The sequence below is a fragment of the Anas acuta genome, chromosome 23, assembly GCF_963932015.1.
Source record: "Anas acuta chromosome 23, bAnaAcu1.1, whole genome shotgun sequence".
NCBI lineage: Eukaryota > Metazoa > Chordata > Aves > Anseriformes > Anatidae > Anas > Anas acuta.
The window spans coordinates 3,924,907-3,935,334 of record NC_089001.1 but is presented as its reverse complement, the minus strand read 5'-3'; the positions used below and the strand labels follow the sequence as shown (position 1 = coordinate 3,935,334).

At 58.3% G+C, this 10,428-nt stretch overlaps 2 protein-coding genes and 1 long non-coding RNA gene across 5 annotated transcripts in view; 2 read left to right on the top strand and 1 right to left on the bottom strand.

The window, feature by feature from the left end:
• Positions 1 to 14: 14 nt before the first annotated feature.
• DRC12 (dynein regulatory complex subunit 12 homolog) lies at positions 15 to 3,862 on the bottom strand. 3 transcript variants are annotated; one of them, XM_068659490.1, is made up of 6 exons: positions 2,141 to 3,862; positions 1,544 to 1,609; positions 1,214 to 1,333; positions 726 to 818; positions 322 to 452; positions 15 to 242 (listed from the first exon to the last, which is right to left on the bottom strand). In XM_068659490.1, the coding sequence occupies exons 1-6, from the start codon at positions 2,484 to 2,486 to the stop codon at positions 114 to 116; spliced, it is 885 nt and encodes a 294-aa protein (XP_068515591.1). In that variant the 5' UTR covers positions 2,487 to 3,862; the 3' UTR covers positions 15 to 113. The 3 variants fall into 3 exon arrangements, with proteins under 3 accessions (XP_068515591.1, XP_068515592.1, XP_068515593.1); XM_068659491.1 differs by lacking the exon at positions 726 to 818; XM_068659492.1 differs by lacking the exon at positions 1,214 to 1,333.
• Positions 3,863 to 4,050: 188 nt separating this feature from the next.
• The window catches only part of CBL (Cbl proto-oncogene), a 34,869-nt gene continuing 28,491 nt past the window's right edge, over positions 4,051 to 10,428 (top strand). The window contains exons 1-2 of the mRNA XM_068659480.1: positions 4,051 to 4,364; positions 9,251 to 9,498. Of these exons, the coding sequence (XP_068515581.1) occupies positions 4,218 to 4,364; positions 9,251 to 9,498 (395 nt within the window). The 5' untranslated portion in view covers positions 4,051 to 4,217. The remainder of the gene's footprint in view (positions 4,365 to 9,250; positions 9,499 to 10,428) is intronic.
• On the top strand, positions 4,688 to 6,609 carry LOC137843823 (uncharacterized). Its single transcript, XR_011089707.1, has 2 exons — positions 4,688 to 5,449; positions 6,137 to 6,609. It is a non-coding gene; the product is annotated as an uncharacterized lncRNA (long non-coding RNA).

Below are 10,428 nucleotides of genomic sequence, written 5' to 3'. Positions count from 1 at the left end.
CCCGTGGGTGGTGTAACGGAGGCTGTGGGGCTCAGGATCCCTCACCCAGGCTGGAGGTGGAGCTGGGAGGCTCTCCACGTGCTGCTGGCCCCCTCCTGGAGTCCCCCGGGGTGCTACATCTCCAGGGGGTTGAGGCCAAACTCCTGCAGGCGCTGCTTGTGCTGCAGCTCGACGGCCGTGCCCTGCTCCTCCCAGTGCTGCCTGGCCTCGGCCAGCTTGGCCAGCACCAGGTCCAGGCTGTCCTGCTGGGAGAAAGGATGGTGAGAAGGGGAACGGTGCTGCCCGGGGGAGCCCCGTCCCCAAAAAAACATCCCCACTCACGTGGAGGATCTGCTCGTACTCGCTCTCCATGGCACGCATCGTGCCCTGCAGCTGGGCGATGGTCCTGTCCCGCTCTGCCAGCGCCTTGCTGGCAGCCTCGTGGCTCCGCTGGCTCTCCTGGAGCCTGCTGGCTGCGGGGTTGGGGACAGGGGACACTGAGGACGAGGGCACAGGAGGCTGGCACTGCCCCATCTGTCCCTGCCCCTGGGGTGGCACAGGGTTTGGGGACGGGGTGCAGGGGATGCGCCGAGAGCAGGGTCAGGCTTTGCCTTCAGCTCCTGCTGTGCCCACAGCGCAGGGCGAATGGCTCCCATCTCCCGTTTCTCCCCCAAAAATGCGCTTTGCTGCCCTGGAAAAAACCCATCCCCATCCCAGCAGCAAGCGGGGGGTGTCTGGGGCCGTACCGAGCTGCTCCCGCAGGCTCTTCACCTCCGCCTCCAGGCGCTGGCTGTGGGCTGCCGCCTGCCTCTGCAGCTCCTGGTGCTGCCGGCTCATTTCTGGGAGCCGGGGAGAGGAGAAGGGGACGATAGGAGGGATGGGAGGGAGCTCCCCGAGCTGGGAACCCGGCCCTGGTGGCCAGGGGGGAGGCTCTCCTCCTGTGGGGGAACCGCTCAGCCTCTGCGCCGAGCGTGGGAGAGCGAAAACGAGCCCGGAGTTTTGCATGTGGCGAAGACCGCAAACCTCTGGCTGAGGTTTTCACCTCTGCTCACAGCAGCTCTGGCTCGAGCGCTGGAGGAAGCGGCACGGCCGGGGGCTTCTGCAGCCAGGGGAGGCTCCCCCCGTGCTCTGCCTGCACCGGGGCGGCGTGGGGCTGAGCAAAATGGGCCAAAGGGAGAGCTGGGGTGAGCTCGGTGGCATCCCAAGGTGTGGGACCCTGCGTCTGCCCCCTCACCTTGGTGCATGTCCCTTTTGTCCTCCCGTTCCTGCTCCAGCGCCCGCTCCAGCTCCCGCAGCCTCCGCCGGAGCCCCTCGCTGTCCGCCCTCGCCCATGGGGCCGTGTCCCTCCAGCGAGCTGCGAGGCAGAGAAATGGGGCTGCTGTGGGGTCTGTGTGGCCACAGGGGGTGACCCACGGGGATCCAACCCCTGGAGCAGCACCATGCAAGCACGGGGAGCTGCAGGGCTCCATGCACCGGGGGGGCCCTGCTCAGTGCCATGCCCAGCACCCTGATTTTCCACCCTCTCTCCCTTCCCAAGCTTGCCCCTGGCTCCTCCAAACCTCACCCGGGTGCTCTCCCAGGCTGTCAGCCTCTTCTCCCGCTCTCCTGGACGTGGCTTCAGCTCGGCTCTCTGCAGCCAGAGGGGAGGAAGAAGAGAGGGAGTGAGGAGCAGCCCAGCCGTGGGGCTCAGCCCGGGGACACCGAGGGCTCGCACGTGGCTCGGGGGCAGCTCCCTCGGGATGCTCGCCCCGGGAAGGCTTGGCCGGGACACACCTGCAGCTGAAAGGCTGGCGCCAGGGCTGCGTTTTTGCAGACACCGAGGCAGGGTGCAGCCGGTTTTACTCCAAGCAACTTCCCTGCAGAGGTTGCACCCTCACGCGGGACCGCGGGCTGATATTTCGGGGAGAAAACAGGGCAGCAGCCAGGCTCCTTGGTGCACGGAGCTTTGGGGACCCTTCCCAAACCCCATTCTGGGCATTCTTCCACTCTCGGAGGTCTGTAGAAGCCGGGGCCTGGCACTTTGAAGCTCCCCACCCAGGTCCTGTAGGTGCAGCGGGTCCCTGGGGACCCTGCTGCCTCCTCCTCCTCCTCCTCCTCAGCATAGCGGGAATGCGAGGGTCACATCCCCGCTGCCTCAAGGCAGGCAGGACCCCAAACTCACCCGCTGCACTTCTCCTTTTCTGCTGCTTCACTCTTTTCCCCTTCCCTTTGCCCTTTGGAGGCATCCTCCGGCAGCGCCGCTGGCAGGGACCCGGCTCCCCGAAGGCGCAGCAGCTGCCTGGAAGCCAAACCCCGCTGTTGTAGCAACTGTGTCCGCAGCGAGGGCAGCTCGTCGCCTGGCCCCACGCCTTCCCCCGCCTCACAGCAGCTGAGCATTTCAGTATTTCCCCTCCCAGTGACACAGGCGTGGGCCACACGCCCCTAGAGCAGCGCCGGGGTGGTCCGAGGCAGTCCCCGCTGTCGGCACCGAGCCGCTTGGGCTCGGCTGGACCCCGTCCCAAAAGCATCCCACAGCCCCGGTCCCACAGCAGCCCGGTGGCTCCGTGGGGATGGGGCAGGGAGGGCGACGCTCCCAGGTCGCAGCCCGAGGCCAGCCCAGTGCCTCGCTCCCTTCCTGCCCTGGCTCTCCCCTCCGGCACACCCCAGCTCTGCCCTGGGGAGCGGGGCTGGATTTTGACCCTCTTTTATTAAAAAAAAAAAAAAAAGAAGCGAGGAAGGAAGGGAGGGGATTTCAAGCTGTTGTTTCTGCTCGGGACACGGTTAACCCCGAGGAGCTGGGAGCGTGTGGAGGTGCTTTCTTCCGCAGGATGCTGAGCTCGCTGCGTGGGCTCTGGGCGAGGAACATCGCATCCCCCGCTGCTGCCAGCGCGGTCCCAAATCCTCCTTCCGCAGGGAGGAGGCAGTCCCCAAGGAAAGCAACCTTTGCTTGAGGTCCTGCACGGAAAGAAGCCGCGGCTCGGGGTGAATCACGCCCGGGGAAGCAGATAGGCAGCGAATTTTCGTGCTTGGCTCCACCAGGCTGGTGTAACCCTCCCCAGCCCTCTCCCCAGGTACTTGTGGTATCCCGGAGCTGGCCAGGACACCCTCCGGTGGTCAGTCCGGCTTGACTATTAGCCAGAAGCCATTAGCATCTAATGGGAAAAAAACCTCAGGAACACGGCCTCAATAAACGTTGACATATTTGAGGTCGATCTAATCCTTCGGAAAATTTGCCCAGGTAATTAAAGCCAGACAAGGAGCTGCCTGTCCCAGAACCAAAGGCTGTAACATCAAGACGGGGACGTTTATAACCGATTTATACACGGTTACTTGGCCGCATCTGGTGCAGCCAAAAAAAAAAAAGTGTGTTTTTGTTTTTGTTTTTGTTTTTTTTTGCTTTTTTTAGGGGATTTGCACACCCTGTGCCTGGGTGTGGGGCAGCGAGCTTGGCCATGGGGTTCACTCCAGCCTGCAGCCCCTGTCTCTGGGTGCTTGTGCGGGACACATGACATCGGCCACACTTCAATATTTGCTGTTTTTGTGTTTTCTTTCCCCTTGTTGTAGGAATTAACGCCTGAGCACAACATGGCTGTGGGGATGTGGTGACTGCGGGGTGAGGAGCGGGCTCTGCGGCAGCTCCTGCTGCAACGCAGCCGCCCGCTTCCCGATTTCTGAACGTCTTCGTGTGGAAAAAAAAAAGGAAGTTAGCCTTTAAAAAGGGGAAATAATTCTAATTTGCAAGGCGCAGGGGGCGGCGCGGCCTGGGCCCAGCAGGCCGCCAGACCCGTTGCCATGGCGACGCCGCCCCGCCCGGCCCGCGCCCCCCTCCCGCCCTCACCAAACATGGCCGCCGCGCCGCCCTCCCCTCCCGGCGCGCCTGCGCGGAGCCGGCGGGAGGGGGGACAGAGTGCGCGGGTGCTGCCCAATAGCCGCCGGCCCCTCCCCGGCGGAGTGGGCGGGGCGAGGCGGGCGGGGGGGCGGCGCGACCAATCAGCGCTCAGCTGGGGGGCGTGGCCAAGGGGGGTGTAGGGCGTGGCTGGCGCGGAGGGCGGCACTTGGGCGGAGGGCGGGGCAGGGGCCGGAGCCGGGCGCCCCCCGCTGCCGCCGCCGCCGCCGCCACCGCCAGCACCGCCCGCGGGCTCCGCGGCTGCCGCTGCCGCCGCCCTCCCGGCCTGGCCCGGCCCGGGGCTGCGCCCCCCCTTCCCCGGCCGCTTTCCCTGCAGGGCCCTGAGGCCCGGAGCCGCCCCCGCGCCGCTCTGATGTCGGCTCCGCTGAAGAAGGGCCCCGGGGGGCTGATCGGGCTGATGAAGGACGCCTTCCAGCCCCACCACCACCACCTCGGCCCCCACCAGCCCGGCGCCGTGGATAAGAAGATGGTGGAGAAGTGCTGGAAGCTGATGGACAAGGTGGGGCTGGGGGATGGGGTTTGGAGGGGGTTTGGGGGGGGTTTGGGGTTTGGGGAGGGGGGTTTGGGGGTTTTATGGGGGTGTTTAGGGGGGTGTTTGGGGGTCTGGGGGGGGAATGGGGTCCCTAGGGCAGTGGGAAGTGATGCTGGGGGGCTATGGGAGGTTTTGGGATTAGGGGGAGGTTTTTGGGGGGTTGGGGGAAGGAGGAGGCAGGGTTTGGGGTGTGGGGGGGTTATAGGGTCGTGGGGAAAGGAAGGGAAAGGTTTTGGGGGTGGGTGGGGAGGGAGCAGGGAGGGTTTGGGGTAGGGGGGTGGGAGGAGGGTTGGGGGTGGTGGGTAAGGAGGGTTTTTTTTTGGGGGGTGTAGGGGAAGTTGAGGTGTTTTGGGGTGGGGGGATCACCCTGTGATGTTCCCATGGGCAGAGGCTGGCTGTGGGCTGGCCCTGGGGGTCTGCAGGTGAATTTTGGGGTGCCCCACGGGGTGCAGGCCTGTGCTGGGAGCCTGCTTTGTCCCCTGAGCCCCTAGGGCTGTGTGGCTGGGGCCGGGCTCAGCACAGCTCCTTAAAAAACCCCAAAAGCATGGGTGGGAGCCCCTGGTGCAGCCCTGCGAGGAGCTGGGGGCCGTCTGCCTGCCCTCCCCTCCCCTCCTGCGCTGTAAAATGCCAGGAAATGGCTGTTGTGGGGGCAGGACAGCGGGACTTGGGGCCTGACGGATCACAGAGCTACGGCCTGGGGAAGGGACTTGTAGGAAATCCCGGCGAGTGCTTGGTTTGTTTGGGATCCTGGCGTTATTTATGGAGCGACCCGGGGAACGAGCATCCAGAAAGGAGCAGAAATGTAAAAACCTTCTGTTTTCCCCTCTGGGAGCAGGGCTGGGGGCATCCCTCACCCCCTCACCCCACACTTCTCAACCCTCCTCTCTCATCCCCGTGGTGTTTACGCATGCAGCATCTGAAGCTCCTGCAGCAAACGCCGAGGAAGGCAGCGTAGATGACTTTCTTCAAGCCGTATTAAATGGTGTTCGTGCCAAGAAATCACTTGGTGTTGGCCGCCTCGCCAGAAGGCACGGCTCGTAGCTGTGCTCCTGGTGAGCTCTGGTCACTTTTCCCAGCCTGAGGATGAAGCACGGGAATTTGGGGCAGCACCGGGGGGCTAACGTGGGACAGGTGACTTGGGGAAGAGCTCAGGAACGCGTTTCTCTTGGCAATAAACTCCCAGATGCAACTTGTAGGAATGCAGCTCTTCGTTCCCGCCTGGACGTGATGGATGTGGATGTCAGCCCCCGTTTGACTCCGTCGGCTGGGCTGCTCGGAGCAGGCAGCCTGCAAAAAGCTCCGAGTCCCCTGGCGTGGCTGGGGGATGCGTTCACATCCCATCTGGGGAGCCACGGTGAAATCACCAGCAGAAAAGCCGAGCCAGGGACCTGTGTGTGCCACGGGTCCAGGTAACCTCATCCCAGTGTGCACGCACCTCCCGGCTCTGCTCACGGAGTCAAACACGGGTTGGCATCCACATCAGGTGAGGTTTTGGTGAATTTGGGTTGTGTTATGCCCACTTAGAAGACATTTGGGTCGGAAATTTGTTTAATAGTGCAGCAAATTGCCCGGCTTTTATACAGTGGTTGTGGAAGGAGCGATGAGAGAGGATAAACGAGCGGAAGCTGTCGGAATTGGGTTGGCTTTTGGGGCCAATTAAGTGAAATTACAGGTGCAAATTGGAAAAAAAAAAAAAACAACCAACCAATAACCATTAGTAGCTGATGCTTGCCTTGCAGAGCCGTGAGCTGTATCTGTGCGTTCACAGCCTGGTTCCTTGCTCTGCACCATGAGCTGCTGCCCGAGCACTCGCGCCTCTCTGCTTCAGGAGCCGCCTCCTGCGTTTCCCATGCGAGCTGCTCCTCCTCCAGATGCTCCTCAGGACCTTCTCTGATGCGTCCCTGTCCTTCAGACCCTGCAGCTCAGCTTTTTGGTGGTGCTGAGCGCCTCTCCTGCCGTGGGACGTGGTAGGGCAGCATGGATGGCCCTCTCCATCCCCGCAGCAGGATGCTGAGCTGGGTGAGGGCGATGGATTTGGCTCTGCCACGGCGCTTCAGATGCCTGCGAGCCTGCAAACCCGCAGCAGTCACTTCCTTCTGGGCTCCAACCTGGTGGCCTACAGCTTGCTTCAGCTGCTTTCGGGTTGTTTTTATCGTGCCGGCTCATCTTATCACAGTCTTCAGCAAATAAAGCGGTGCTCGGTGTCAGAAAACCGATGATGTATCGGCTGTTGAAACCAGTTTGGGTGTTTTTTTTTTTTAAGGGAAGGGCTGAAGCTGTGAATCAGCTCAGCAAACGTGACCCAGCAGCGGGGGCTGCAGCCCACCGGAGCTCGGGGTGGGGTTTGAGGCACGGGTGGCGGTCACCAAACAGCCAGGGAGAGGTGCAGGGGGTGTCACAGCTCCTGCTGTTCACAGCAGAAGGAGGTGGAACACGAGTTCGGCAGGGGATGGGGAAATTGAGGTGGCTTCCCTTCTCCTGGTGGCTCCAGATGAGGTGGGGTTTCCAGAGAACTTGGCTGTCGAGCTCTGCAGGGAAGAAATGAAGCTTGTCCGAACCATGGGAAGAATGGGGAAATGACAACCCCAAGTTGACAGGATCATTTTCTTCACTTTGAAAAATGAGAAATTATTGAAATCATGCTTAGGGTTCTTACCAGGTCTTCTTAAAGTCTTCTTGCTGGACTTGAGGAGCTTTGGAAGTGCTTCTGCTATCTCTAAAAACCCCAAAGTTTCCATAAAGCCGTGTTCCTGAGAGCACAAAGCAGAAACGAGGCCGGTTTGGATGAGCTGAGACCGCTTAAAACCACGGCTTGCTTGTGCTTGCTGCTGTCACACCTAACGAAATGTGTGCTGGCTGCTCCGTTTCCTTCCCCATTGCTGCTCCCGGGGTTGGGGACACTTCTCGGGGCACTGTCACCCTGCTGCCAGCCCCCGGAGGGACACACACGATGCCCCGGGGCTGCTGCTGCTGGGGGATCAAGCAGCTGGGCAGCGGTTCCTGTTGTAGGGGCTGTGTTTAACCCCTTATCTGAGCTGGTTTGGGGCGACTCGGTCAATCGAGCAGCTCGTTTGGTAATAAAATCAACGCTGCTCAGGCTATTTTGGGTGTCCTCGCGAGTCACGGCGTGTGAAATGTTTGGTGGAGGCTTTGAGAGCTTTGCAGGACTCGCTTCTGCTGCGGGGAAACTCTGAATTGCTCCCGAGGTTGGGGCTCATTGCTGATTTTTGGGGTCTGCCCCTGCAGCTGGGGTTTTGGGGGCAGCAGCCAAGCCCATTTCTGTTACAGAGCCTGCGAGCAGGGCTGGCACGCTTGCTTCATGTGGCTTCCTCATCCCGAGCGCTTTGAAGCCTCCAAACCCAGCGTGTAACAAGCAGCCTCGCTGCAAGAAGGGGTTTTGCTCTCCAAAATGCAGCTCGGCTGGGATCTGCCTGCCCCATGTAGGGCCCTGGACTCACACAGGGGATGGACGTGTTGCTTGGGCTGGCTTTTCCAGGCAAGGACTTCCCTAAAGGGCAGCCAGACTTTTATTTTTCTGCTCAATTTTCAGCAGCCCGCTGCCCTTCCCTTCTCCATCCCCTCTCGTAGGGGCATTGCTCCGAGTCAGACGCCGCTGAACCCCACGAGGTTGCTTTTTGCTTGTGCCCCAAATGACAGAGTGAAATGCTGAACTTCTCTTTTCGGACTAAATTACTTCATTTTCCAGCACCCCTTAGGTTTTTAAGGGAAGTGGAGGTTTAAGCGTGCCCTGTAGGGAACCAGTCCCTTAAATTCCTCTTGAAGGTCTCTCTCGCTGTCTTTCATGGTAGGTAATAGAAAATTTTGGCAGTGGTGGATGATGAAGAGACTTCTTTTACCCTCCACAGTCATAAACTTCTTGCCCTGAGCTGTTGGTGTGTCCATCAAGGACCTACATGAAGTTCAGCTTGGATCTTGATTTACCTGTGAGTCCTGGGCGCTTACACCTTAACTGCAGGATGCACGAGTGCCTAAAAATGCAGTTATTCTGTCAGTGAGCCTAAAAATTCTCTTTAGATGGTGAAGCTCTGGGTTGACATATTCGGGTTCTTTGAGAATGTGATCTGCCTGCCTTAAAAAAAGGAGAACTTGGGGCTGGGAAGGAGGAGAAGTTAGATATTTAGCTGTGCGCCAAGAGCAGGCAGGGCATGGGCATCCAATAGCCCTTTACCCTAATTATTAGCACCAGAAGAGCTGTGAATATGCTACATTTTTTTAAAAAAAAGCACAAATTATTGTGAAGAATTCCCTTTTTCTATGAGATTTGCCTACTGGAAGCCAGGCTGATGTGTAACAGGGAACACAAGTTCTCAAGAGCTCAATTTTTTTCCAAGCTTTCCCCTTCGGTGCCCATCATGCTGTGGCTTCCTTCTCATCCTTGCCCAGATTTCCTTTGCCTTCACCCTTCCCTGATGGCCGTAATTATCCCCAAAAAGCTGTTGTTCCTTGTGGTCCTTGCACTATTGAGGTGAAATTCTGCCCAGGGGTGTGCTCAGAGCCTGCGGCAGCAAGTCCTGGGCGCACTGCTGGTCGGCTACGTCCGTGCCACTACAAACCCAATAAATATGCTCCATTTTCCTGAATTTTGTTTTTTATGATGAGGTGGGGTGAAAAGCAGCCTCATGAACCAGTTATCTGTGTGCTGGGGGTTTTGCTCTGTGGGTTTGGTGGTGGCTGGGTTCCCCGTCTGGACTCGAGCACCCAACACAGCTTGTTGGGAGCGAGGGTTTTGGTGTGCCGCGTTCGTAAGGAACCCCGAGCTGTCTTTAACTGACCGATTGCTGCTTTGATTTTTTTTTTTTTTATTAAAAATAAGTGTTCTGGATTAACCACAGGTGGTGCGTTTGTGCCAGAACCCGAAGCTGGCGCTGAAGAACAGCCCGCCCTACATCCTCGACCTGCTGCCTGACACCTACCAGCACCTCCGCACCATCCTGTCGCGCTACGAGGGGAAGATGGAGACCCTGGGAGAAAACGAGTATTTTCGGGTCTTCATGGAGAACCTGATGAAGAAAACCAAGCAGACCATCAGCCTCTTCAAGGAAGGGAAGGAGCGGATGTACGAGGAGAACTCTCAGCCTAGGTAAGGGGGAAATGGTTTTGGATATCCGCGGTGTGAATTCGTTTTGGTGAGATGGCTGCTGAGTGGCGTGTCGTCTGCCCCTCAAAGCAGACCTGGGATGAATTTAAGGCTAAACATGCAGTTTGAAGTAAAATATACTCGGCTACGTTGGAATCAGAGCGTGGAGTAAGTGTTCAGAGCCTGCGTAGCCTCGGCTGTTGGCTGGTTCAGGTGTGCTTGGTTCATGTGAACCATCAGGTGTGCTGTGGAAAGGTTCTGCACGTATTTTTCATTCTCCATAGAGAATGCCTCATGAGAGAAGCTGGTAAGGTTCAGAGTCACCTTTCTGGCCATTTTTGGAAACAGAATAATACTTTGTTATCTGTACCAAAGGAATCATCTTTGGGCTTCCTTGGATTTTCTCCTTTTTCTAGGAACTGTTTCCAGTGGAGGGGGAAGAAGTAAAAACCTCAATCTGTGGGAAGAAGGCATTGAGCCAAAACCCCCAAACCTTCAGACATTGAAAACTTGCTTTTTAAGGGTGCGAGCAGTCTTGCAAATGCATTTTTTTTTTCAGCAGTCATATCTTAAAGGTGAAAAGTGCTCACTGAAATGGGTGGGTGGAAAAGGAGACTGCAACTGTGTTTGGAAATAAGCTTCGCTTGGTTCAAAATAGCGTGAATTTGATGAGCACTGCGCTGTGCTCGAATGCTTTCCTTCCTTTAGCTTTAAGGAAAGCAAAGCTGGGGTGACTTAGGAGAAGGGTAAAGCTCTGGGAAACGCCGATCCAACATCCAACGTGTTTGCCTAACTGCTGGCAGCCGGGTGTGATGGACAGAGATACAAAGCATGCGCCTGTAATTTTAAACTCCGTTCAGGGTTTTGCAGTAGGCATCGAATTAAAAAAAAAAATAGAAAAAAAAAGTGAAAACAACCCAGTAGCTGAGCGTA